Source organism: Ammospiza caudacuta, chromosome 21 (assembly GCF_027887145.1).
Source record: "Ammospiza caudacuta isolate bAmmCau1 chromosome 21, bAmmCau1.pri, whole genome shotgun sequence".
NCBI classification, from domain to species: Eukaryota; Metazoa; Chordata; class Aves; order Passeriformes; family Passerellidae; genus Ammospiza; species Ammospiza caudacuta.
Window position 1 is genome coordinate 1,729,214 of NC_080613.1, and position 27,456 is coordinate 1,756,669.

Genomic DNA, 27,456 nt, shown 5'->3' on the forward strand with positions numbered 1-27,456 from the left:
ACAGGGCAGAGACACAGCACTGGCTCTGCAAATCTGTTTATTTTTTTCTTTAAAAGTCCATTACCAAACTGCAGTGTCCTATGGAGGGGCTGGGCTGTCACTACTGCACTACAGGACAGCCCAGCCGAGCTTTACAACCCCCAGCCCAGTCCCCAGCCCCGTCCTGGCTCTGTCACTGCCACGGCTGGCTCTGGGTGCATGTCCTGTCACCCCCCTCTCCCTGCAGGAGCAGCACCATGGCAGGGACAGGCAGCACGGCTGCTCCAAGTCTCCGTTTCTGCTTGACACTTCCCAACTGGACTCTCTGACACTTTCCCAACACCCTCTGACAAATAACCAAGGTGGGTGAGCATCACCCCCCTTCTTCCTTAAACCTGAACTCCTCCCAGGACACTCACATTTCTGAGACCAAACCCAAACCACACCGTAACACCCTAAAATCAGCACAAGGAGCAGCCTCCTGCCTGCAGCCACCAGCAGCTTGGGGGGCACGGGAAGGCTCTCTGCCCTGACCCCAAGACATGGGGTGCACCCTTCCTTAGGGGGTCACCCCCTGCTGCAGGCTCCCACGGCCAGCCCCGCACCCATCAGTGGCCTCAGGGTGGGGCCCAGCCTGTGTGGGCAGCGGGTGCTGGGGAGTGGGAAAAGGCACCTATGGAGGCAGTGGTGGCTTCACTGCATGGGGACACAGTGGTGGGGCTGCTGTCCCCAAAGCAGGGCTGAGCACAGTGTGGGGCTGGTGGACACTGGCAGCTCTGGAGAGTCCCAGTGTGGTGGCAGTCTGGGACACACCCTGGGAGCTGGGCAGGGCAGTGACACCGTGGCTGTGCTGTGTGGCCCTGCTCAGGCTGCCACGGGTGGCAACCAATGAACAGAACAGTCTCTTGTCCCACAGCCCTGCCCAGGGCTTCCAGCCTGCAGCTCCCTGGGGATTCTCTGCTGTGAGCATCCCTGGCTGTGAGCAGGGACGCGATGGCAGTGTGACAGCAGTGTGAGCTGGTGCCGACTGAGGCAGGGCTGGCCAGTCCCCTCCTGTGGGGTGGCCTCTAGGTGGTCGGGCAGGTACAGGAAAGGGACCTGTCTTGTAGCCTGGGCACAGGGACCCCCACTCCCACTGCAGGGTTGTGGATGGAGCTGCTGGGGCTGCCAGCCACCAGCTACCACCTCCTGTGGCCCCACTAAGAGGGGACTCTGCTGGGCCCCACAGCAGTGTCCAGCTCATCTTCAGAGAAGCTGATGTGCAAGCAGGTGTCATCCGCAGGGGAGAAGGGCAGTGAGCTGTCCGTGGGGCTGCCCAGGGCCACTAACTCCTTGGCCAGGGTCTCGCTGGCTGCTGGGTCATGGATGCTGGCCAAGGGGGACATTGGCTCACTGTCTCGAGTCCTGTCCTTGCCCAGAGAGCGCTGGCAGGTCCCGGCAGGGCCGAGCTCCGTGCTGGAGGCAGCGCTCCGTGCAGGAGTCCTTGCCTCAGGGTCCAAGAGGGTGAGGGAGCTGGCAGTGATGCTGGTGAGGCTGGAGATGCTGGCACTGGGTAGGCTCAGGTGGGCAGTGCTCTGGGGCTTCACCTCCACTTCCAGGCTTGGGGAGGTCTTGCTTGACCTTTTGCGTAGGATGGGTGGGGGTGGGTTCAGCTTGGGAATGGGCGGCTGCCGCCTGTGAAGGGGAAAGCAGAGAGAGGAGGTGAGGGCAAGTACAACCCTGCAGCACTCAGGGTGTTCCTGCTGCAGCTGGCAGCAGACACAGGTGGCAGGGGTGGCACACTCTACCTGTCCTCGTCCCCTCTGGCCGTGTCATCCGCCTTCTGCCGGCTGCCCCCGTTGGGCAGAGCGAAGTCTCCGACCTCGGAGCCCTCCACGCGCCGGCTGAGCCCCTCCTGTCCCTCCAGGCACTCGTCCCCCTCCTTGCTGCCACAGCGGTGGCTGCCCCTGTCCAGGCTGACGAGGTTGAGGTAGGAGTCCCTGGGGCCCAGGGAGGGCATCGAGCCGGGGGCCACCGGGCTGCCCAGGATGCTGGCAGGGGTGGAGGTGGATGGCAGGTGGACATCCAGGCTGTAGTGGTTCTTCAGGTTCAGGGAGAGGGACTGGGCCAGGGACAGGTTTTGCAAGGAGTGGTCAGCTGTAAGAGATGGACAAGGGGCATGTGAAAAACTGGGCATCTCCAAAGCAGCTGCTCCCCTGCACTTTGAGGGGTGCAGAAATGCCCCAGACCCCCAGAGCCTGCTGGGATGGTACTGGGAGCACTCCAGTTGTTTCCTGTGACTGTAAGGAATGCAGTGATTGTCCAGAGGGATGGAGCTGGGGGCATGCCAGCACCCAAACAACCCCAGTGAGTGTGTCACTATCCTCACCCGGCTGCCGATGCTCATCCCGGTGCTCCTCCCGGGCCTCCAGCACTGTGAGCTGCCGCACCAGCAGCGAGACGTGCTGCAGCAGGTCGCGGTTGGTCAGCAGGAGCTGCCGCACCCGGGCCTGCGCCTCGATCCGCGCCGCTGTCTCGGCCGCCAGTTGGTCCTTCAGCAGCTGCACCTGCGAGACGGGACGGGAGATGCGAACGGGGTCGTGCGAACGGGATGCTTCGGACGGGGCGGTGCGGGGCCGGGCGGTGCGGTACGGCAGGAGCAGCCCCGGGAGCGCCCGGGACCGGCGGCGCCACAGCGCCCCCTGGCGGCCCCGCCGCGCCACCCCCGAGCGGGTCCCCCGAGCCGGTCCGGCCGCGGGCGGGGATGCGGCGGCACCCCGGGGGTGTGCGGGGTGTCCCGCTGTCCCCCCTATCCCGGGGTGTGCGGGGTGTCCCGCTGTCCCTCCTGTCCCGGGGTGCGCGGGGTGTCCTGCTGTCCCCCCGGTAACGAGAAACGTGGAAGGGATGTGCCCAGACAGGAGGCACCGGGCTCCCCGCTCTGATGCTGGATTGGGGGTGGGATGGTTTCCAAAAACGGGATGAGATGGGGTGAAACGGGAGCTGGGGGCTCTGCAGCACTCCCCGAGCAGCCCGGGGCTGTGTGAGCAGCCAGCTCCGTGTCTGGGGGAGCTCAGCTGTGCTGCAAGCGATGCTGCACGTGGCGCTAAAAGCAATGCTGCAAGCTGGGCTGCAAGCGATGCTGCTGAGAGCTGTGCGACCGGGAACGCTGCCAGCACTGATGCCAGGGCCCGGCCCGCTCCCACCTGCCCCGCCAGCCTGGTCCAGGGGGAGGAGAAGGGCTGGTGCCACCTGAGGGGAGGGCAGGACATGTACCTGGGCCACAGCCACCTGTGTCTGCTGCTGCTGCTGGAGGAGCTGCTGCTGGAGCAGCTGGAGGCAGTGCTGGGAGGCCAGCGGGGTGATGGAGGCCGAGGAGCAGGGGCTGCCCGGGCTGAGCAGCTGCTGGGAGCTGGCCAGGTGGAGGGAGCAGTTTTCGGCATCCTGGGCACAAAGAAATGGGCAGGTGAGTGGATTGACTGGCTCAGGATGGCATTTGGATTTTGGCTTCCCATGGTGCTGACCCAATACAGCAGAGGAGCCCCTGTGCTTGGGGCACCCAGGGGGTGCTGAGGGGCAGCCCTGGGCTGTCAGCTCTGCACATCTGCGGGATCCCCAGTGTTTCAGAGAGGCTCCTTGCTGAGAGCTGGCAGGGCTGCCTTGGCTGTGTCTGGGGAGGGTGGGTCCCCAGGGCTCCCGGGAAGGAGACAGCAGGGAGTGACCCAAACACCCCACACCTTTCCGTGCTGTGGCTGCCCGGGCTGGGCGGTGTCCGGGTGCCTGGAGCATTTGCCAGTGCCAGCAGCCGCTGCCCTTCCTGCTGCTGCCCTCCCCTGCTCAGGCAGTCCAGAAGGAGTGCACAGGAAAGCCCAGCCATTCCAGGCACGCAGACGAATCCCATGGATTCGGGGAGTGCCTGTCACTGCAGCTGTTTCCAGGCAGCCCTGTGAGCGTTACTGTTGTGTGAGCTGAAGCAATGCCATTCAGGCCTCCGGGAGGGGCTCCCAGAGCTCTGTGGAGCACCCATTCATTAAGGTGGAGCTGCTGCTGGAGCTGAACGTGCAGTGGTGCCTGCGCTGCAGGGCTGGGCCTCCTGGGAACATTGCTCCCTGGGCCTGGGGCACGAGGGCACAGAAATCCAGCCTGGGTGGGGTGAGAAGCCTGCTCAGCCATGCATTGCAGCCCCCACCACGGCCCTGGACATGGCCTGGCTGCAGGTGAACTGGGAGCTGAGCAGCCTGTCGTGAGCAGGCAGCCAGCAGGGAGGGCTGCAATGGGGTCTCCATGAAAGCACCTCCAAATGAAGCCATGATACAGTGACCCTGAGCAGAGGGCCCTCAGCAGCAGCAGAGCACATGAACCATTCTCCAGCCCACCCCCCCATTACCTGGCCATTCTTTTCCTTTGAGGCTTGCCCAGGTTTCAGCATGCCAAGGTCTCCCCTGGCACCTGGCAGCTCTCTGGGTCCCCTCTCGGACCTACAGATGCCCCCAGTATCGATGCCAACCTCGTCCACATCCGTGATCTTGGAACCCTTTATCTGGTGAACTTCAAACAAGATGGACACGTGAATGTGAGTCTCCCTTCCCTGCCAGGGCTGCAGGGAGAGCCGGGGCCCCACGCAGGGCTGGGAGCCGGGGGGAGCTCAGGGACAAGGGCCAGGACTTGCTCCGAGTCTCAGCATGCTGTGCAGGGGCAGGAGGGAGGGATGGGTTGGCCGAGGGGCTGCAGACCCTCAGCTTGCTGAATGAGGGGGCTCAGCCTGCCCCTCCCCAGCGCTCAGTAGGAGTGGGCAGGCAGGGCAGATTCCCCACGCTCCCCATCCCAAGGGGCCCAAAGCTCTCGCCCATGAAGGAGGTGCCACCTGCGTGTCCCCACCCCAAAGCATCCCCGCACCGCTGCCTTAGGGATGGCCATGCCTCGTCCCTCGGGGCCCTGAGTCACCTTCCAGCGGCTGCTCCTCGGCCGATTTGTCGCTGGCACCGTCGGCCTGCCCGTCGGCGTTCTGCAGGGCGTGCTGCAGGCTCAGCTTGTGGCACACCTCGAAGGCCTGTCCCACGGTGCGCACCACGCGCATGGCCTGGCTCTGCGGACAGCCGGAGCCGCGTGCTGTGTGCTGCCACCGCCGCCCCGGGGGCACCGCAAGCATCCCCTGCCTCCCACCCGCAGGCACCGCGAGCATCCCCTGCCTCCCACCCGCAGGAACCTCGAGCATCCCCTGCCTCCCACCCGCAGGCACCGCGAGCATCCCCTGCCTCCCACCCGCAGGAACCTCGAGCATCCCCTGCCTCCCACCCGCAGGAACCTCGAGCATCCCCTGCCTCCCACCTGCACCGCCGCCTCTCCTCCCGGGCTGGGTGCTCCAGCAGCGCCCCCCGTTCCCCACTCTGGGTCTGGGGGCTCCTGTCCCTGTGTGGGATGTGCCGCTGTCCAGGCTGGGCAAGAGGGGACAAGCACCAGGCACCGGCGCTGCCTCGGTCGCTCCCAGGGCCCTGCACCCTCTGACCCCGCAGAGATGTGGGTGCATCCCCAGGAGCCATCCTCACCTTCTTCTTGGATTTGAAGACGTTGCACCTGAAGGAATTGTTTGCGCCGTCCCGTGCGATGTAACTGAATATTTTCAGGTCTTGTGAGTCATGAGAGACGTAGAAAATTCTGGGTGGGAGAGAGACAAAGGGGATTAATTGAGCACCATGGGGAGTCTCTGCCCTCCAGACCACCTCTGCCCCTGTGTGTCACTGGTTTGCAGCCTCCAGGATTGCAGGAACGAGGCAGTGCTGGTGCATGACCTCTCCTGCAATTTTCAAGGCAGGAGATGATGGATTTAGAGAGAGTTTTAGGTTTGATGGAAAACCTTCTGGTTTCTGAAGTAGGCAAAAGCTTTTTAAAGATCCTGTGGGAAAGTGAAAAAATCTATAGTCTTGGAAAGTGAGTGGCTATTTTTAGCCTCATGAATTAACCCCTGCCCAGGCTGCAGCGAGGCAGAACTGCCTGCAGGGTGGTGGCTGTGCTGCCCCTGGGGACACAGAGGGTCCCTCCGAGGCAGTGGGCAGGTGGCACAGCACAAAAGCCTCTCACAGGGATGCTGAGTGCACTCCAAGGATTCCTCTCTCTGCTGCTCAGGCTGACTCTCCTCCTTGTACTGCAAAACATTTTGAAGATTTTTATATGTATTTGATTTAATTAGGTGAAAATGTGACAAGTGAGCTCAGCTCTGAATAGAGAAGAAACCAAAGGGATTCTTGAAATGCTTTTTTTTTTTCTTTTGCTCTTTCTGTCACTGGAATTTTTTGGGTGTTGAACTTGCAGTTAGAGCAGTTACTGCCAATGTACCACATCTTGTAGTAATCTTTAAAGAAAGCCAGAGGTGAGAAGTGGGCACAGATAATGCATCAGCACATCCTCTGTTCCTTATCTCCTCACTAAGGGCTCTGATCCCAAAAACCAGTGTTGGGGATCCCAGTTCTTGGGGCTGTGGGCTCGGTGCTTAGGTACAATAATTCACTTTGCAGATCCCACAGCCTGGAGCACCCTGTGCTCTAAACCCATCCTCAGGCCATGCACCACCCCTGGGGTCACTTCCCATCCCTGGGGGCTCCTGAGGCACCAGGTTTATGTTCAGGGTAAACCTCTGGGTGGGGCTTGTGGCCTCTGGAATAGCTCCATATCCCATGGAAGGTGCTATGGAAAGCCAGTGTTTTCTTGCCATGTCTGTAAGGGTTGATTCCCAGTGAGCACTTACACCTTAGAGTAAGGCCCTGCTTCAGAAGCACAGGGAGAGCCATGCTCTGAAGGAACACCATGGGAAGCCTGTCTTCAGAGGCAGAATCAGAGCGAAATGCAGGTTGGAGGATCTCCAGGGTCACCCAGTCTAACCCTGCTCAAAGCAGAGCCAGCTTCAAAGCCAGATCAGTCCATCTCCCTCTCCAAAAGGTATGAAAAGGATTCTCCAGCAGCAGTAACTCTGTACCCTCGTTAATTTTAGATGCTCCTTTGGACAGCCTTGGTGGAGGGGTCTCAGCAGGTGGGAGGAGGGCACGGATCCCCCAGGGCTGAGTGGCCCTCCCTGGTTGAATCCCCTGCCATGTACCTGTACACGGGATCGTGCATCACCACCATCTTACTCTCGTCCCAGGTCCACTCCTTTCTCTGTAAGCAGAGACAAAATTACAGTAAATCAGGTGAAACTCCAGCAAACTGAAGGGCAGGAAACCTGGGAACAGTGCTTTTGTCCCAAGCCACAATCCAGGCTGCAGTGTGATTAGATGAGCCACGGCTGTTTCAACAATATCTCAGATAAAAATAGATTTTTTTTTGGATCATTTATCATATCTGATCACAGCCTTCAGGGCTGAAAATGGTCCCTAAGATTAATTTATAACATCAAATATGCAGAAGAGCTACATGCTTTGGGGAAGAAGGCTTGGAGCTGGGGCTTAGGAGATCTGGATTCAGTGGCTTGGTGGAAAGGACAGTGTGGCAGAGAGGGGCTATGACTAGGCAGCCTGGAAAAGCTTTCTGGTATTAGCAAGAGAAAGAAAAAATGTATCCCATGAGAGATACACTTTTGGATTGAAAAAAAAATCCTCTTGCCACAGTGTAATATTCCCACTCTTTCCAGCAAGGTGGTGTTATTAGTAGGATGGAAACTGGAGTGTTTTCTTGTGCAAATCCTGGGTGGTTTTTAGGGGAAGGCCAGTTCTCATGAGCAGTGTGGGTACCCTGGGCTGGAGCAGGGTGAGCAGTGTGAGTGCCCTGGGCTGTTGTTATTAGCAGGATGGAAACTGGAGTGTTTTCTTGTGCAAATCCTGGGTGGTTTTTAGGGGAAGGCCAGTTCTCGTGAGCAGTGTGGGTACCCTGGGCTGGAGCAGCCTCACCTTCTGCTTCTTGCGCAGGATCACCTTCACCCCGTCCACGGACACGATGATGCTCACCTTCTTCTTCTTAATGTTCTTGGCTTTGAATTCGTACTGGGGGAACAGAAACCAGAGTTTGAGAGAGTCCTGGGGGTACCTGGGACAGTGTGTGCTGGTCAGTGTGTGACAGGAAAATGTCAGGTGTTGGTTTCATCCCAGCTGCCGAGGGAGGTGGGAATTTGTTTTATTCTGAGAAATAACATTTTGGGAAGGACTTGGTGCAGTAGCTGGGATGCTAGGCAGGATCCTGGCTCTGTCAGGAGCATCCCCTGGGAGAGGACAAGTGGAGTTCAATCCTCTGGACCACACCCAGGCTGTTAATTTGGATCTGGGAAGAGTTTCCCAATGCATTGGCCATGCCTGGTCCAGCAGGACTCTGCTCCAGAGGTGTGATGGGGAGGTGGCACCTGCAGCAAAGCCCAAGCAGTGACATCTCTGGTGCCCTTGTGTGTCAGCCCTGTGCTTCACAGGGAATACAGAATCACTCAGGAGCTGCAGGGAGGGCCAGATGGGCGGCAGTAACGCAATTATACCTCAGTCATTTGCATAATCACATTAACCTCTGTGGGATCAGGATCTCTGGAGAAAAACCCTGCAGGTGTCTGCAGCCTGAGCTCACCTCCATTTGTGTTAAAAATTAAACACTGACTTTTAAATGCTGCTTTAGCTGACAGTTAGAAGCATGGCAGAGCCCTTACTCTGGAGACCTTTGTTTACAGCACTCATCCTTCCTGCCCCCATTTTAAGCACCATTTTTAGCTTAGCATTTTGATACTCCATATTTCTTGCAGTCCCTGTTTGAAATCCACCACTTTGTCACATTGCTTTGGCAAATCAATGCAGATTCTGATTCGTGGATGTGGAGGAAAAGGCAATGCCAAGCAGCCTGAAATCCACCTAGGCCTTGTAATTAGACATTTAATTAGAACTCTGATTTCTTTACACAGCTGGGGACATGCAGGGAGCAAGTGAGATGTTAATGGAGTCCAGGCACCTCTTTTGGGATGCTGGAGCTGGAGGAGTGTGTGTGGCTCTGTCACCCAAGCTCTGCAGAGAAGACAAACATCTTCCCCACTCCTCAGCACCCATTGTGAGCCACACCAGCCTTACAGACAGAAAATTGGGTGGCTTTCATGTTGATCAGGCTTTTGATGCTGCTCATTGAATTCTTAGCACTCTGCAAGGTTTATGGTATCAGACAGACCCTGGATTAAACCACAGCCTTTTGATCTCCCCATGAATTATTACTTTCAGACAAGCTCTTTAAAAATCTATCTCTGGCGCTCTTGCGTGTGAAGCTGGAACTAAATTAGCTGTACCCGTTTTTTATTTATGGGGAGGAGTGAGAGGAAGGGTGAGGTGCTGAGAGCATTCTGCAGGCTGCTGGGGCCCAGGGGATGCAGCAGGGTCTGGGGTCAGGCAGATGGACCCACCAGGCTCAGCACCTGAGAGGCTTCCCCACCTTCTGCCCCTCTGCCCAGGCCCCAGCCCAGCTGCTCCCCCTCCCCTGTGCTCACCAAACTGTTTGTCCTTGTCTGCTCCATGAATGTCAATAAACCCGGGATAGACTGTTCTGCCCGCTAAAGAGCTGTTTATCTTTCTTTATACACAAATGGCTGGGAAAATACTAGCTGTGCTTTCCAAGAAAGAGCAATACAGTGTATTTTCCCATTGTAGCAACAGGGGTGCAATTACATTCAAACAAGGCTCTTTACTCAAAGGCTTTAAGCAAAGTCCAAGCCTGGATTTTGCAGAGATGCTTTTTCTTTCTCTCTCGGACAGAAAGGAACAATCGGGAGCAGCAGCAGTGAATCTGTGGGTGCTGCCAGGAGCGATGGCAAGGCTCTGAAGCCAGGGAACTCCAGCCAGCTCCCGCCCCAGCCTGGCTCTGTGCAGGGCTCCAGCCCCAGGCAGAGCTGGGCAGCACCACAGGTTGGATGTGGCCTCAGTGAGGAAGGGGTTTGTTATCCCTTCTCTCCATGGAGCCCATGGCCACTGCTGCATCCCTGCTGGAGCTCACAGCCAAGGCAGAGCCATGGCCAGAGACAGCTTGGCCTGAAAACAGTTACAGCTCATTGGGGCCTCAAATCTTTTCTGATGGGTGAAACCCCTCGAGCAGAAGCTGCAGGATGTCCCATGTTCCAGCAGAGGAGGCAGGAGCACAGCTGGGTGAGAGCCCCCAGAGGAGGGCAGAGCCCCACGCTCACATTGCACCAGCTCACCTTGGGCTCTCTCTGCATCTCCCCACAGAAGAGGCAGGTGGAACACAGCTTCAGTCATTTAATTGCTTCCTATCAAGCAGGAACCAGTATTTTAATGAACTGATTTATATAAGGGCAGGAAAGCACATGGGAAAAGGCACTCTGAGGCAGCTGACTTTCTCCTGTAAATGCTCAGGCATAGCCCAACTTTTATCCTGGCACAAGGCTCCAGGCTGACCTGTCACTGCTGTCACAGCACAGACCAGTCACTGATTTTCTTCTTACTATTGAATTGATGGGATTTTCCCCCCAGATTTGTCAAGGTTACTGACAAATCCAAACACACACAGCAACATTTCTCTCTGCTGCCTTCCACAATTCAATCTTTACTCTCCTATTGTTTGTGCTGTCCTCTAGGGAAAAGCTTTCTGGATGCTAAAGGATCTGGAGTTGCCCCTACAAGTGGCAATACAGCAGCCTGGCAGCTTTCTTAACTATGGAGACAAGATGGGACATTTTATAAAAAAATGCAGGTCAAACTAGGGTAATTAATTTCATTTATTTTAGCAGCGTCATTAATTCTATATCTGCTGTGTTTGACCTGGAAAACTTTCCACTTCTGCTCTTAAATCCCTGTGTTCAAGACTTTGCCTTTCCTACGGTCCCACACACTGCTGGCATGAAATATTAACTTACCCATGAGCTAAAGACTGTATGACTGGAAATGTTAATGGTGCCATGTGATGCATATTTCATTGGATAATTCCACCCAAGCAGATATAAATTACACATGCAGTTACCAGCTTCCATCTGCTGATGAAACTTGGGCTAATACACATTGGAAATCATGTGCAGTTTCCAGCACTAGGAACAACCTGCATGAATACAGTTATTCAAGGAAGCAATTCTTAATGTGATTAATTACTGAAGGTATCAGGGCCTTCATTATGCAAATGAAAACTGTCATAAAATAGAGAGTTTGCAGGTCTTGGAGGCAGTCTTTGCTTCAAAAAAATGCATCTCCTTCATTAAGGAGCAGCAAGGCCAGAACATGCTCCTGGCCATGGTTCAAATGGCGTTTTAAGCTGTATTAAGGGAAATCAAAGCAGAGGCTCTGCAGGTTTTTGAAGCTGGAGAATGTCAATGGCCCCAGTCACAGCTGGGTATGGACTTATTTGCATGCCCGTAGGAAGATGCCACAGGCTTGGAAACCAGAGACTTCTCCCTGTGGCTGTAAATTCCCCAGCCAGCCCTCAGGCTGCTGTCCTGCCCTGGCCTCCCTGGGCCCACCCCGGCCTGGCAGCTGCAGGATCGATGTGTCCATAAACAACCCCAACAATGGCCTGTCCCAGCCCCTTCCCCAGGCTTCCCTTCCAGAGGACACAGGGAGCATGGCAATGAGGAGAGGGAATGAGCTCAGCTCTGCCCCCCGACTGACCGGCTCCAGGCAGGGACCCCAGCCCTGCTCCCCTCCCCTCCCCTCCCTTCCCTTCCCTTCCCTTCCCTTCCCTTCCCTTCCCTTCCCTTCCCTTCCCTTCCCTTCCCTTCCCTTCCCTTCCCTTCCCTTCCCTTCCCTTCCCTTCCCTTCCCTTCCCTTCCCTTCCCTTCCCTTCCCTTCCCTTCCCTTCCCTTCCCTTCCCCTGGTTCTATGCAAGTCCCATTTCAGGATTTAAAGCCATGATGAATCCAAGTATTTCCAGCTGAGGAATGTAATTAATTTCAGACCAGCTGACCCACACGGGGTGAGAACAGGCTGTTATCTGGGCTGCTGCTTGAACTACCCATGCTTGGAGAGCTGCCCTGGGAGCTGATGCTCCGGAGAACTCCGGATCTCCCCCAGCCAGCGGGGCCGCCTGGGGCTGACAGAGCAGCAGTGTCCGTCCCCTCGGAGCACAGGCTGCTGTCTGTCCGTGCTGATCCCACCCTCCCGAGGTCCCTGCCGGCCCCAGCAGCACAGCTCTGCCCGTGGCTCTGTCTGGGAGCCTTTCCCCGTGCGTCCCTCGGCAATCAGGGGCTGGGGAGCGCTGAGCCCCCGTGGCCGGGGCTGCGCTGAATGGGCCGGGCATTGCCCGGGCTGTGCTGCAGTAGCTCGGCAACACGGACACAAAAGCCACGCAGGAAGCAGCGGGGACCAGGAGTGCACCTCCTGCCCAGGGGAAAAATGAGAATTTATGATCCTTGGAAACATAAAACTGCTCACTGGAAAGCAGAAACCGAACAGGGAGTACAATAGGCAAGGAGAATGCTGGCAATGTACTCCGAGTCTTTTTTTCTCATTTAAATGAGCTCCTTCCACCATCCAGCGAGCTCTCTGTAGATGCTGCAGACTGCTCCCCAAGCTATCATGGGCTGCTGGGTTTCTGGGAGTCCCTGGAAGGGCAGCAAGGACATGTGGCCCCAGTCCATCCCAAAGGGTCCCTGGCTGACCTGGGCAGGGGCAGTGAGGATGCTGCCCTGCTGCAGCAGTGCAGGCTGATCACATCAGGGGGAGAAGGAGAAAAGCTGCATTTTGTCCAGGTCTCCTCTGACACCTGAGGAATCCAGAGCATTCTGATGGACATGGCAATACAGACCTTCCTCCTCATCCCCTTCTCCTCATTTCCAACAGATCTTATCCTTGGGAGGCCCCAGACTGCTGAAGTCTCAGCCAGCCCTTCAGGATAACTCAATCTCTCCACCCTAAGGTGACAAGGCAGAGGACCTGGCTGAAGCTCAGACATTTCTCTGTGCCACTCAGAAGGATGTGGAGGAAACAGCAGAGTTACACCCATGGGGTGAGTGGGGCTCCTGCAGGTGCTGGGAGCTGGTGGGAGCCCAGGGCTAGCAGTGGCTCTGTAATTAGTCTTTTCCACCTCTGAAAAACCACAGACCCTCCTAGAACAAAGCTTCTTCGCCTCCTCTTAAGAAAGGGTGGGACAAAGGCAGCCTTTCATGGCCTCTCCCTGTGGAAGAGATAGTGCAACACTGCTGAGCTCTATCCTGAGAGGCACAAGCAGCCTCACAGCCCAGCACAAGGTGACATCATCTGGCCTTTGGTGCCTCTCTGACAAAAGCCCTTTTGTGTGTCTGTCACTTCCAGGAGCTCCCTGCAGTCCCCAGGTTTAATAGGGAGCTTTCCCACACAGTTCTTGTCTTGCCAGGGCAGGCCAAGCCCAGCTCACGAGGAAGCTGGGTTTATTTTCCTCCCTACCTCTATTCACTTTGCAGGAGGAAACAAATTACCTTTTCCATCTGCAGTGCCTTGGATGATTAATTAGCAGCAGTAATGAGGAAGTGTCTTGGGACAGGGGCATGAAAATGTCCCTACCTGAAAAAGCTGCTAGGTTACTGCAGATAAAAAGTGCTAATTTCATTTGAAGCAGGTCAGATTTACCTGAAATAACCCTGAGAAGTGAAACTGCAATTAAACACTGCAATATCTTCAAGTAATTCCATATTCCCCTACAAACATCTGTGTCACCCTGCAGAGAAGGGCCTGGTTTAGTGCATGTTTCATATCCTAGCTGCCCTCCAGTCTGGTATGTAGGACAGGAGGCAAGTCAGGAGATGGGATTGCTTTAAACCTTGTCCATGAAGGTTCACACAACAAAGCTCTGAAGAGCAGGAGCCAGGACTCTGCAGCAAGCTCAGAGCTCCATGAAAAAGCCCCCGACCCCCTGCATGGCTGTGGGAAGGTAACAGAGTATTTTCTCTGTCTGTTTTTCACTCACAAAGCAAGGATATTCATTTTCCACTCCATTCATTCAGTTGTTCTGGTTACAGCCAGCCCTGCCAAGTGACAGCCACCCAGCACCTCGCTGGCAGGGCCAGGCCAGCAGACACTGCTTGTGCAGACAGGAGCAACTGAGGATTTCTGCTGCCTGCTCCAGAATTCCTGCTGCACTTTCAGTCCATGCCCAGCCCTCTCCATGGGCCTGACAGGCCACGGCAGGGGAGATGCTCCTGGCTCAATTCCTGCTGCTTTGGCTGGGCTGTGCAGAGAGGGAAAAGAGGAGCTGCTGGCCTCAGAGGCAGGAGATGGGACAGGGGTGGTTAGCAGGGCTGCTCTGCTCTGTCTCTGCAAGTTGGTTTTTATTGCTTGTTTGGAGAGAGAAAAAAAGGCCAATTTTGCTCTTGTGTGGCTTTTCAGGGGTGTGTTTGTGATGCTGCTCTTCAGGAGAGCAGAGCATTGCTCAGAGCAGTTTGTGGCCATGGAGCCTGCAGGGCCTGCAGGGTGTGGGGCAGGGGCTTCATGAGGGTCCTGGCAGGGACTCACTGGTCAGCACAGACATGGGGAGAAAACCTGATCCCACTGCCATGTACAGGCTCTGACTAAGGCAGGTACTGGGATTTTGGACCTCTAAATAATGCAAGACTTAGTGTTTATGTAAGGATGCTATTTTAGTGCAGGTAGTCCAAGGGAAGGGGGATGGCAATCCAGAGGGAAAGGCAGCCAGAGCAGGCTGGGATGAGTGCAGGGATGGAGAGGGAATGTCAGTGCTCCTGAGAGCTGGGGCAGGCAGCGGGGTGCAGAGGGAGAGGCAGAGAGTGCCCCCATGTTCAGCCTGATAACCAAACCAAGGCAGCCCCAACAGGGCCAGCTGTGACCTGCTGGGCTCTCCATTTCCAGCCCTGTGCTGCTCTGCAGCCTCCTCCCAAAAGCCCTGGTGCCTTCAGGGAACTCAGCATGTCCTCCCAGGCTGGGTACCTATCCAGAGGAGAAGGAGCAATCTGGTTTGCTGTTGAGAATCTGGAGGAGCTACATCTGCATGACTAACACCTGCTGTGTGTGAATGCTGCAGGGAGGGAACATCTCCTGCCTTCCACACTTGCTATCACACCCCATATGCATCCTGGGTGCTGTCCTCCAGCTCTGTGTCCTGCCATTTCTCCTAGGGAAATTAGCATTTCCTTTGCATATCCACAGCAGAGTCAGGAAGCTGGACTTGGCACCTTTATCTTGGAGCAAGCAGAATCCAAGCTAGAAGGAGGACTTGATCTCCATTTGCATTCAGAAGCAGCACTTGATGACAAACTGAGCAGAATGACAATGGGGGGATGCTGGGTGCAGACCACGCTCAGGGCTCCTCTGCTAGGTGCAATCCATCTTTGTTCTCCTAAGAGCTCTTTGTTAGCTCAAGCCCTGGGTGCAGCTGAACCTTTCTACCCCTCAGTGCCATGAACAGCCTTGCTATGTGCTGCTTTGAGACACCCAGGGACAGAAATAATCTGCTTCATTGCCAGGCAAGGAGACCTTTTCTCTGTAGCTGTTCATACTATCGATCTCCAGCAGTTCCATTTGAGCAAACATTTCTTACAGAAGCCCAGTGACTCAGAGCTGACCTCCAGGTGTGCACTGAAAGGAGGAGCAGCACCCACATGTGCAGCCCTGAGCACAGCCAGGCACAGCTCCCACACTGCTTCTCTCAAGTGGGCCTTGCTTAGAAATTACTGAGTGCTAATAAAACTGCAGCTCCTAAATTTAAGGGGAAGTCTCTGGGTTCTCCTCAAATTGTCCATGAAACTTCACTCCAATTTGGAAACAAGACTGCTACTGTAGAGAAAGAGAATTCAAGTCTAATTGTGTCATTTCCAAAACTCCAGAATATTAAGCAGTTCAAGGACTCTATTAGCCTCAGGGGAGCTACTGAGATTAGTGAATCATGATGAGGGAAAAGCCTGGGTTTAGATATGGAGATTATGGAAAAAGAGGGTTTTATGCTGTCAGTGTTTATTGTTAGTGAAGTCTTGTCACCAAAGCTGTACCAGAACATCACGGGCTCCTCTCTCCCTGCAGTGCTGTTCCTGTGTCCCTGGGCTTGCAGTGGGGTCAGCAGGAGGTGTGAAGTGTGGACATCAAAGCATCCTGCCCTGCTCACACAGGTCAGTGATTAACCCAGACAGAGCCCACAGCTCCTGCCACCAGCTGGGATCCCAGGAACTGAGACAAGCAGGAGACCAGCACTGCCCTGGGGGCAACAACATGAAAATGGGAAACGTGCCTGGGATGGAGGTTTGTGCCCTATAATCATTAACAGAGCAGCACAGGCTGCAGCAGGACTGAGCAGGTCCATGGAGCTGGGGATCACTGACCCTTGAGTGCTCCATGAGTGGCTCTGCAGCAGGGCAAGGACACTCAGCAGGTGGCAGGTGGCATTTCAGCCTGAAGGGTACCTGTGTGTGCCTTACACCCTCCTGAGGCAGCTGTGACTGCCTCATCCTCACCACACTGCACCTGGCCTGAACATGTCCCTCTGCTCTTCTTCATCTGACAAAAATCATCTGATTTTTTAGGAGGAAAAGCCTGGAGCTCAGAGGGTTTGGTGGCATTCCAGGGAGTACACTGGCCCTGGCTGTGCAGGAACAGGTGATTTGGGGCCCTGGCCTGGGATGCTCCTTCAGTGCCACATCCTGCCCTCCAGCACAGCCACCCAGGCAGGATCTCTGCAGCAGCAGGGACAGAAGGATGGAGGAAGTGGGAAGTGACTCAGGTGTCCTGAAAGCTGCCAGGCAGCTGCCAATTAGTTCAAATAACCCATCTGGTCCAGGGAAAAGACATTTAAATAATGCCTAATCACTGCTGCAGGAAAGAAAGAAAACCATTCCATAATGCCTTTAAAAAATCCCTGCTCCCTCATCAAAGCATCCTTCCTTCCAGGGAGCCATTCAAGACTTTTATGCTTTAGATTTATCACACTGTTATTTGGTTAAAACATGAAGTAGCTTGTCAAAGTACTGTATAAAGTAGCACAGATTCTGTCTGTCCTCAGGCCTCATTCATACAGAGCAAAAGCAGATTGAAGAAAGCAAGCATAGCACCAAGCCATTGTTAGCAAATCTTATTTTCCTGGGCTGGATTTGCCTTTGTGGTCCCAGTCCCTCGGGGTCCCTCTCCTCAGAACACTGAGCAGGGGAGTACAAAGGGCCCTGCATGTGGCAACTTCAAGGCAGCACCCACAGGGGCACCAATGCTGTGCCCTGGCTGCCCCCTGTGTCCAGCACAGGCTCCCCCTGAGAACAGAGGCTCAGCCAAAGCATCAGGATTACAGGATGACTTTTTTAGATTTTTCTCTGCACAGAGAGAGACTCGAGGGACAGATTTACATGTTTGTATCTTCACGGGTTATTCTGTTCTGTTCCTGAAACACATCACCCTGCTCTGGTGGAAATCCAGCCCTGCACTTGCATTGCCTGCACAGGGAGGGTCTCTGCTCGTTCAGGGGCAGCCCCAGCTCTGTGCCCCTGCAGCTGCCACTCACATTGAGGCAGCTCCTTGTTACCAAGCCAATCCAATGTGCTCTTTGCACTCTGGTTACCTTCTCAATTACATTTTTTTCAGGCACCAACAAAGAAGCAGCTTTGAGTTGTGGCTGAGTGTTCTTCACCAGAATGTAATTTGAAAGCCATTATATTTCATCTCTGTAATACTCTACAACCAGTAGCATAATTGGTGAAAAAGTCTCTTTATTTCAAACTAGATAAAAGCTTTGCAGAGATCTCATACGGTGATATTTTAGCTAGGGAAATTAAATGCTTCAGTAATATAACGATAATACTGTTAAAGCCACTTTATTTTACAATTAAAAGGTACCTGCTTCATTGCCAAGATTCAGCATCAGACAAAAAGCTCTGTCTTGTTCTATTTAGCAGTAACATTTTAATTTAGTTTTTATCCATTTAAATGCTGCTTTTATTAGCCTTCAACTAAACTCCAATCCACCACGACTCTTATGCAAAACAGAATTAATGTGCCTGACTGGTTCCACCCCCTCGCTGGAGAAGCCAGTGGGCTCTGAGGGCTCTGAGGAAGGCACAAAGGTCACTGTTGCCTGGAGATGACACATTTCACTGCCTGATCCCTCCACCCATCTGTCATCAGCCCTGCACTCTGAACAGGGTGGGGGAACTGAAGCATCTCAGTCACCAGCCACGCCTCAAAACTGGGTCATGAAATGTGGCTACCACAAATGCCCTCAGCTGCCTTCTGGCACAGTGGCCTGTGCTCACAGCTTGACCAGTCCCACTCGTTTCAGCTCACAGGTTAAGTGACAGAAGGTAACCCATTATTCTGTGGCAGAAAGTCCAGAGGTGATTTAGGGTTGGAGATGGGCAGGGTGGAAATCTGCAGCAGTTTCTAAGTCAGTGGGGCAGCTCCATTGTATGGTGAGACCTCCAAGCAGTGAGCAGAAGGTTGTTGGACTCTTGTGTAATCTCAGAGGTGTTTTTTCCTCTCCTCCCACTCAAGACACACAGAGCATAGTCAGCTCTCCAGCACACCACACAATGCTGCCTAGAAACACTGTGCACCGTGCCACTGCAGAAACAGCTCGTTAAGAGCTTCTTCTCTTTGTTTTAACATAATACAAACAGCAGAAAATGGGTAAAACAAGCTTGGGTTTGTCTGAGACAAGGCAGACTCAATTTTTCTAGAAAGCCAGCTCCCACATTTTAATTACTCCTTTGTGAGGCTGGAAAGTATGAAGCACAGCAGAGCCTGTCCAGGTGACCAGAGAACACCTGGAGAGAGGCCCAAGGAGCTGCACCTGCAGGGCCCACCCTGCCTGGGGCTCCTGTCCAGCTGGTGTTGGGGATAACTGGGGCTGCAGGGCACACTGGGAGGGCAGAGGCTGCAGAACTCAGAGCAGGGTGAGGAGCAGGGCCTGGGAGGCTGCAGCTCCTGCAGTCACACTGAAGCCACTTGTTTTGCCTGGAGAAATGGATTCCTGCCAGACCTTCTGCCAGAGGGCTCAGCTCCTTCAGCCTCCTGTGCTGGTGCAGGTAAGGCCCACAATGTGTCTGCCATCCCTCAGGGTAAGGTGGCATCCCTGTCGTGCTTTATCTTCCTAAAGAGCAGGACACAGACTGGGAGCCAAACCTGGGGCCATTTGCAGTGTGGAGCAGCAGAATGCTTTGCAGCAGAGCTGTGCAGTGGCTGTGGTGGTTTCAGGGCTGCCTGCCCTGGGCAGGAGCAGGAGGAGCTTCCTGGCAAGGCTCAGGGAGCCTCAGAGCACATGGTGGGACTCCTGGCTCCCGGGAAGCCCAGCCTGATCCCATCCCTGTGCAGGAGACTCTGCTAGAGATGCAACAAACAGGAAAACAAACTAATGAGGCATTAGGGCTAAACTTAGCTGCAATTAACATTTAATTACTATCCTAAAAACACTTGCTGTATTTTGCCAGGGCCTGGAAAGGTAAACCCAATTAGCTTAATCTTGTGTAGTAGGAACCTTAAAGTGGTTGAGATGCTTGGTGTCATGGATGGGACCCTGAGAGTAACTGGTGTTCCTGGGGCTGAGCAGCCCTGTGGGCTGATCATGTGCTGCCTGTGGAAAGCTGCAGAGCCTTTCTCAGACCTCTGCTTTGGAGAGGAGTCAGAACTAACACCAGACATGCTGCAGAAGGTGCCAGAGCAAGTTTGTACATGCTTGTGTGTATTGGTTTGGCTGCCACAGCCCTCTCCTGGAGGCCATGGGCTGTGTCTAACACTCAGCAGGGTAAACAACATTTGCAGGGTTCTCCAGAGAGGCAGGGAAGGTATCCTGTAAAGTGATGCTCCCTTGGAGCATACTCTGGGGTGAATACAATGTCTTAGTGTGGGGGAGAAGGAGGAAGAGATGCCTGTGTTTCACACCCTAACCTTGTCAGAGCTGTCACTGTTTATCTTCCTGTCAATGCAAGGAAGGTGCATGGTGTTCTGAGAACTAAAGAAAGGTCCACCCCAGCAGTCTGAGGCTGCTGAAGTATTTTAAGATACCAGGCTTGTGTCTGCCACAGCCCAGGGCTATCATTAGCTGAGCTCTGGATGCTCTTCCAAAGAGGCTGAAAGGGAAAACCCTCCAGGAGCTGCAGCAGAACAAACTCCCATCCAACAACAGCTCCTGGTGTGCAGCTACACAGCTCTGTAGCCCGGGGCAAGTGCTCAGCAATTTGCACTCCCATGTTTGAGTCTGTGCCTCAGCTACAGCTGACCAAACACCTTCATTACAGAGGGAGAGGCTGCAGAGACTCACCAAGAAACCCAGCTGGGAGTTCAGCCTCTCTCTCTTTTAGTTCTGATCACAACTCCAGTTCAGATTAACGTGAAGCTGGCAGGAAAACAGCTCTGAGCACAATAACCCAGGAAGGGCTTACAGGCAGAATATGTCAGAGGAATCCATGCAGCAGTTTCTGGGTGAACTTCTGTCTGCCTGGGGAAACCGAGGGAACTGTGTTCTAGAACAATCTCATAGACAAGCCCATGAAACACCTCTATCTCTGAGACCTGTCACACAGTAATAAATTAAACTGAGAGGGCTGAAGGCAATCTTCCTGCCTTCTGCCATCTGTCCACCTGGTTCTTCTCCTTCTGTAGGAAGAACAGATAAATCCCACCCATATTTGCTCCTGGACTGTTGGAATTTACAGCCTGGCAGGGCTTTAAGTGAGAGGTGCTGTGTGAGCCAGCCCATCTCTGGGGCTGGGGGCTCTGCAGTGCACAGGCAGGTTCCCTGCAGCTGTTCCTGCTGCCTCTGCTTCACACTTTGTGCAGCAGGACTGTGACTTACTCATCTGATTGAAATTGCTGTCATGTCACACTTCAACACCACCAGTTGATGCTTGGCAGTCAGTCTGACTTAGCGTGGCTGGATTGCACCTCCTCACTCAAGTTCTGTGTGGAGAAACTGCAAAGAGCTGAGGCTCTGCTCAAAGATGGATGCAGCAAGAATGATCAGGATAAGATGGAGGCTGAAGTGAGAACCCAGTTCTCATTCCAAGGAGAGCTCAGGCATTTCTCATGTATCCTGCACTGAGGTTTATAAATGCTTCTGTTTCTCTGGCACACTGGCCTCTGGGGGAAAAGGCTTCTCAATTAAATTAAGCCCAAGAAATGTGGAGGTAACAGAAGACACATTGCTCTGGATGCCTGCCCGTTTGCTCATCCTGGTGTTTGGATAGGCACAGCACCAGCTGGCTGTTCCCTTATGGAATGATTAAATAATCCAACATCTGGCTCCTTTCTCAGTGTCAATACCTGCACAGGTCCAAGCTAAACCTTCCAAACAGAATGAATTTGTAGGCTTCAGAGATCCTCAAGTGCAGATTCCAGGGAAGCTGATTCTGTGCCTTGAAGGTAGACAAACAGAGTGTCTTGGGGAATTGCTGGCAGCAGGCTGGCAGTGAGGGTGACACCTTTGTCACTCACTCCTACTGTGTCCTGGTACAGCTCAGCACCCAAAACAGCAGCACTAGGCCTGCTCAGCTGGCTGTGAAGTGCTGGACTGAGGCTTGAGGTGCTCTGGGAAGGGAAGAGAACAGCTGACCTTCTCCTCTGCTCAGTGCTGGCTCTGGGGAATGCACGCAGGACGTGTGGTGATGTTAACCCTGCACCTGAAACCATCCATTCCCTGGCTAAGATTTTCCAAGCAACCTCAGCAGCTTCAAGGAAGTGTTTTGTGTTTTACAAAGCCCGTCTTCACATTAGCTACTGCTTGAATTGTGAGGAGGAAAGATCTTGATTTGTACATGAACTCCCTGGAGTGCTGAGAAGGCTCCAATGCCTGCAGAGGGATCCACTGCAGCAGAAGGCAGCTCCTCCAGCACGCTGACAGAGCACAGGAGCTGCCAGACACCCAGAGCTGGACGGCCTGGGGCAGCTGAGGCAGCAGGTGCTGCTCGCTGGGAGGTGGGGAACACCTGCCCGGGGTGTGGGAGCTCTGAGAGGAATTGGAGTCCTGTGCCTGTCAGGGTACAGTGCATTTATCCAAGCTGCAAACTCCTTTCATCACCCCCCCTGCCAGGGCAAGAGGTAGAGGGATTAGCTTGAACTCTGATCATATAATAACAACATGGCAGCTGTAGGCAGCTAATAATCCACTGGGAGGATTAGCAAACTTAAAGTTGTCTAGCTCTGCATAATGGGAAGCTAAGAACAGCAGCTTCCCTGTTCTACCTACTGCATTTGCATTCTCTCCAGTGGAAGCATAGAACATGATGAGACAAGGCTTTCCAGCCTGTTATGAAATGGGATCTAATGTGTGACTAATGGAGTATTGCTGGCAATGCTACAAGCATCCATTCAGCCCAGAGTATGGGTTTAAGCTTCACTAGAGACTGCACCTCAAATACCTACTGCCCAAGAGCAGGTCACGATTTCAGCAGGCTGATGCTAAAATTTGTTATTTGAGGCTGTCTGGGAGTAATGTCCTGAAGTCTGCAGGCACAGAGCTCTGCTTACACAGGGAGAATCCCACTGATCCAGAATCCTGGTATAACTCACGTGTGACTGGCAAAAGAGCCCAGTACGAAGCCCAGAACATCCAAGGAGCAGACTCATCACCTGCTGCTGCTGCTCTCCTTAGGACCCTCTCAGGACATCTGGAGCCCTCAGCTGCTGGAGGCTTTTCCCCAAGGCAGTTTTGGCACTTGTATCAATTTACTGATGAGTAACCAGAGCAAGCAGCTCTGACACAGCCTGGGAAAGAGAGCTGTGACTCCTCATCCTCCTCCCTGCTCACTCCGGAGCAGCACAAGCAGTGAGTGAGAGCCCTCCTGAGCCGTGGGCTGGCTCCAGCAGCGCCAGGATGGCTCCCACTCCTCCCATGGCACAGGGAATGCTCTGCTGGGGCTTGTACTGCACAACTTTTCTCTTCTGCTCCAGTAGAGAATTCCAGTGGAACACTGCAGTGCACAAAGGATGAAAGCTTCACCACGACATGCCCCTGCCAGCACTTGGCAGGGCTGTGGGACCATACTCACTCTTGCACTGCAAACAGGCACTGGCACTCACAATAACATAGGAACAAAATACTCATTTCCCCCAAGAGCTTCTTCCACTGTTTCCTCCCAGTTGTAACTGGTGCTGCTGAGAGTCCATGGGAAAAAACTCTGGTACAGACAAGGCCTCTGCATGCAAATGAACGCTACATAAATAACCCCCATCTTCCCTCAGTTCCTAGGTTGGGTACTCTGTGCACCAGAATTCTCTTCAAAGACCTCCCAGTTCATTCTTTATGCTCTAATTAAGGATCAGTGCCAATTAACTATCTTCAATAGAGGAGCATCTTCCGCTCAGCAGCCAGGAAGTGTCTGAATGAGATCCTGCTGCACAATGTGCACATGAAAAGGGAAGCCCTCCCTTTTTGGAATGGGCTTCCAAGATTAAAAACTCAGTAGAGATTACTGCATGCCCACTTTAAAAATCCTGTGTGACAAGATTCACCCAGGAATGCAGAATGGGTTTTTTCCCATGTTTCTTGTGGTACTCAAGGATGCTATTGCATGCCAAGGCTCTGAGCTAGGTACACTGTGGCCATAGCAGGTGTGAAAACAGAGTGTGACACTTTATTTTGAGTGATATTAAAATACTGTTTGCTTTTTCTTATAAGGGTGTCATAGATCAGCAGAAGTGCAGTGTCAAATCTGATGATAAATATTGATTGAGATGAAAAATTGCCAATAATTATGCCAGCACCTGAACTGCCCTGGTAGTCCTCACCTATTACTTTTACTTCCTACAGATATTCACCTGTTCCATAAATAACCAGGCAATTTAGACTGCTGCTGAACTGTGTTCTGAGCAAGAGCTGTGCTAATAGTCTGAGCAGGCAAAGGGAGGGGAATGTCATTTCTAAGCTTGGCTGGAGATGAATACATCAGCTCCCCAGCCAGTTACAGGCTAAGTTTAAAAAACACTATTCTAAAGGAAAATTAGATGGTTAAACACTGTGGGGGAAGGGGGGAAATAGGATAATCCCTTCAAAGCTTTAAATGGAAGATTCTCAAACTTGCTTCAGCTGATGTGAGACATATGAACAGCCTCAGAATTAAGACCCCTGCAAAATTTCAGCCAGACACAACAGCTGCACTGCCTTTTGGGGGAGATGCACTTGAACTGGTTATACACGAAGCAGATGTAAGCCACCCAACCCTGCTAATCACAGCTAAATCTGGGGACCATTCACAGGCTGCTCTGCAGAATAAAGGGGCAGAGCAGGAAGAGAGCAGCGTTGGTGATGAGAAACAGGAACTGTAAAACTGTACTGGAGCATGGGGAAAGCAGCAAATTATTCTAGGAGCAGCAGAATCCACAAAGTCTAGTCAGATGGGATTTACATCAATCACACCTGTCAGGGCATTGATATTTCAATATATAAGACAATATATTTGGAACTGTCAAGGAACTCACGTGCTTTGGTGAAGCACATTGTGTCCAGCTTATTTTTCACACACACAGAATTCCAAACAGGCTAAATAAATCTCTTAGGTTCAAGGAGAAGCCCCATGGCTGCTCAGCACAGGACTGGGGGTTACATTTGAGTTTTGATAACAGATCCTTTTGCAGAGAGCACAGGATGGGCCTATGCTAAGATGCCTTGAGAATTTCTGGAGAAGCTTGTTGCACACCTGACTGGGCTGAGATTTGAGCTCCAGATAGGAAGGGCTGGAGGGGATGTGGAACAGTAGATTACAACCAAGTCACTGTGGGGAGTGCAAGCTTTAACCCTGCGTGGGCTCAGCTGCTCTGAACTCACCCGGATCCTCCTCATGGCCGCCACGATCTCCACGCGGCTGTTGGGCCTGGGCACGTCCAAGCTCCCGATGTACTGAAAGAGACAGCGAGACATGGCTGGGCTGAAATGCACAGCTTTGTGTGGGGGCTTCCTCAAAACAGACAGCATTCCTCATCTATTTACTGCCTCCTTGCTTGGGCTCCTTTGAGCCAGGACAGGATAGCAACATCTGCTGGAGATAATGTTACCAAGTTGGGGATTTCTGAGATTGGGGGATTTCTGAGGCTCTGACCTCATTCAGGTTCTGGATTGCCTGCAGTGCTCTGCAGGGTTATGTCTGCTGGTAACTGAGTCATGATCCTGTGAGTATGAAAATGGGACTGTCTATCCTTTGTTCCTCCTTACTACACCTGCTCAAAACTGAAAGCACACAAGAGCTGTAAAGCTTCCAGGATGTGCAACAAACACCTTTCCTGGAACAGCCTTGTGATTCCAGCTTAAGTTTTCAGTCTGGACCATGCTAACTCTTGATACTGCTGTCCCTGCTTGGTTGGACCAGCTCAGCTGTCTGCAGAATCCTGGCAAACCCACCCAAATCTATGCCCTACAACCAAACTGCCTGGGGTTGGGTGTCTGCATTCCAGTGTCTGTGCCAGTCCCAGCAGGGTCCCTTACTGGGGTCTGAGACATGGCAGAGGGCAGGATCCCATCACCTCCAGCTCTAGCCCTGCACCACAGCTCAGCTCCTCGAGCTGGCTGCCTGTCCTCCTGACAGGAATGGCACACACTGCCCATGCTCCATAGGGCATCATGGAACACCCAGGGGCAGCTTCCTGCTGCTGCATTTGTCCCTCCTGTGCTGCTGCTCTCTCCCCTCGTGTGCCAAAGCAGAACCTGCTCGTGCACCCCTTGGCAGGAGGCAGCTGCTGCTGCCCAGTGGAACACGGGGATGGCACATGGTGACAGCACATGGTGATAGCACACGATGGTGGCACATGGTGACACCACACGTGGCATGGCTGCACAGGAGTGCCCTGTGCTGCCAAGGGGAGGAGGCACAGAGCTGCCAGCTCAGCCTTGGCAGTAAGGAAATGTGTGGTGTCCTGGACACTCACACTGCGTGGGGAGCAAAGGCTGCTGATGCTGTGCAGTGCTGTGGCTCAGCTCTGAGGAAGCCCTGCAGGCCCAGGGCACGTTAGGCAGGACAGGGGAATGTCACAGAGTGAGAGGGTGATGACAGCATGGGCTGGGAGTGGCCCTGGCACTGAGGGCAGCTGCTGGATTTGGTGCTGCTGGGGCCCAGAGGGGTCCATCAGCTCCCCCAGGGGAACACAGCCCATCTCTGCTGTCAGTGCTGGGGACTGAGGGCAGTTCACAGTTTAGTGACCCTCCCAGGAGCATTGGTTCATGAACTTGTCTGGATTTTAGTGTGTGGTTACAAACTGTTGGTTTTTTGGAAGTTGTTCCCTTGTGGAGAGGAAAAGGAGCAGCTAAAAGGAGGCCCCTGCAAACATTCAGGGTGATATTATATATATGAACAGGGACAAAATAATTCCCCAGAACAGCCCCATAGGTACTGCTGTTACTGACAGCTCTGGATTTATTTCTCCACTGTTCTGATTGCAGATTGCAATGGGTTTTATCTTATAAAATGTCTGCTTAAAAGGGCTTTCAGAGATGAGCTCTCCTGGCTCAGTCTTTAGTGCTCTTTCTCCTGCTTTGAAATAAACACCACAAGCAATCTGAAAGGTCATCTGGCTTTGCTGCTGCTTCTGTAAATGCCTTTGCAAAATGGCATTCTTAAGAGCAGTTAAGTTCATCTATAGCCTTTGGTAAACCACAGGAGAACACGAGAGCTGGAGGGCAGCAGGGAGGGGAGCAGCAGAGCCAGGGCTTCCCTCTGGGCTGCTGGGGAGGGCAGAGCTGTGCTGCTGTGATCTGTGGCCTCTCTGGTGTGCACATCTCCTTCCCTGCTCTGCTGGCTGTCAGGACAGTCACTGGAAATCCAGATGAGCTCCTTGCAGCTGGCTGCCCCTTTGTCTGCCAGCAGCAGGGCTGCAGTGGGGAACAGCCATGCTCCTAAGGACAAATTCATTGGGGCAGGAGGACAGATGGGACTGCTGAGCTGGAGGAGATTCTTTCAAACTCCCTGCTCTGGTCTGGCTGCAGAGTTTGGGTACCCGTGCTCCCACGCAGAGCCATGAAACTCATGAAACAGCACACAAAGCTCTGCCCAAACAAGCAGCTCCCAGTACTGACCTCCTGAAGATGACAGGGGGAGGAAGGCAGTTTGGAATGCGGAGATTAGAGAGGGAGTGTGGTCAGTAGCATTGCCTGCTGCCAGACACCTGCAGCCAGCTGCTGCCTTGTCATTGTCAGCGTGGCAGCTGACTGATGTGCCCACAATGAGCAGCATAATTGGAAGAGACAGACTGTAAAGCAGAACTGAGCAAGCATGTTACTAAGGTAATGCAAACCCCATCCCAGACCCACACATCCTAACAGGGTGTTACCCACTCGCCAGCTCTGGATGCCTGGAGCTGTCAATCTGAAAAGCCAGTTTCACTCACTTAAAGGTACAGTTGCTCCCCATCTTTTAAGAATCAAATTAAGAATTTTTCTTCTCCTCAGCACAGTCTGCAGCACAGCAAATGCTAATTTAAATAGAAAAATCGCAGATTAAATGTTTTCTTCCCTAAGGAAGATAAATTTTTTAAAGTACATGATTAGCTGTCTATTCAGATTCATCCTGTATCCTGCTTAAATCTTACAGCTCTTTCAGCAGGAAAACCAAGAGGCACAAAATCCGTATTTCAAAGCTTTATTGGAATGTATATGCCCCTTCTTTCCAGCTCAGGAGACAGCAGGCGTGAATTCCATTTCTAATCTGTGTTAGGCCACCTGCAAAGAGGGGAA

At 53.4% G+C, this 27,456-nt stretch overlaps 1 protein-coding gene across 1 annotated transcript in view; it reads right to left on the bottom strand.

Annotated features, from left to right (window-relative positions):
* LOC131567016 (carboxyl-terminal PDZ ligand of neuronal nitric oxide synthase protein-like) overlaps positions 1-27,456 on the bottom strand; it is a 28,442-nt gene continuing 986 nt past the window's right edge. Inside the window, exons 2-11 of the mRNA XM_058818496.1 lie at positions 24,562-24,633; positions 7,833-7,925; positions 7,046-7,104; positions 5,502-5,610; positions 4,900-5,041; positions 4,343-4,503; positions 3,297-3,399; positions 2,348-2,767; positions 1,767-2,115; positions 1-1,653 (exon numbers count right to left, since the gene is read on the bottom strand). Of these exons, the coding sequence (XP_058674479.1) occupies positions 1,179-1,653; positions 1,767-2,115; positions 2,348-2,767; positions 3,297-3,399; positions 4,343-4,503; positions 4,900-5,041; positions 5,502-5,610; positions 7,046-7,104; positions 7,833-7,925; positions 24,562-24,633 (1,983 nt within the window). The 3' untranslated portion in view covers positions 1-1,178. The remainder of the gene's footprint in view (positions 1,654-1,766; positions 2,116-2,347; positions 2,768-3,296; positions 3,400-4,342; positions 4,504-4,899; positions 5,042-5,501; positions 5,611-7,045; positions 7,105-7,832; positions 7,926-24,561; positions 24,634-27,456) is intronic.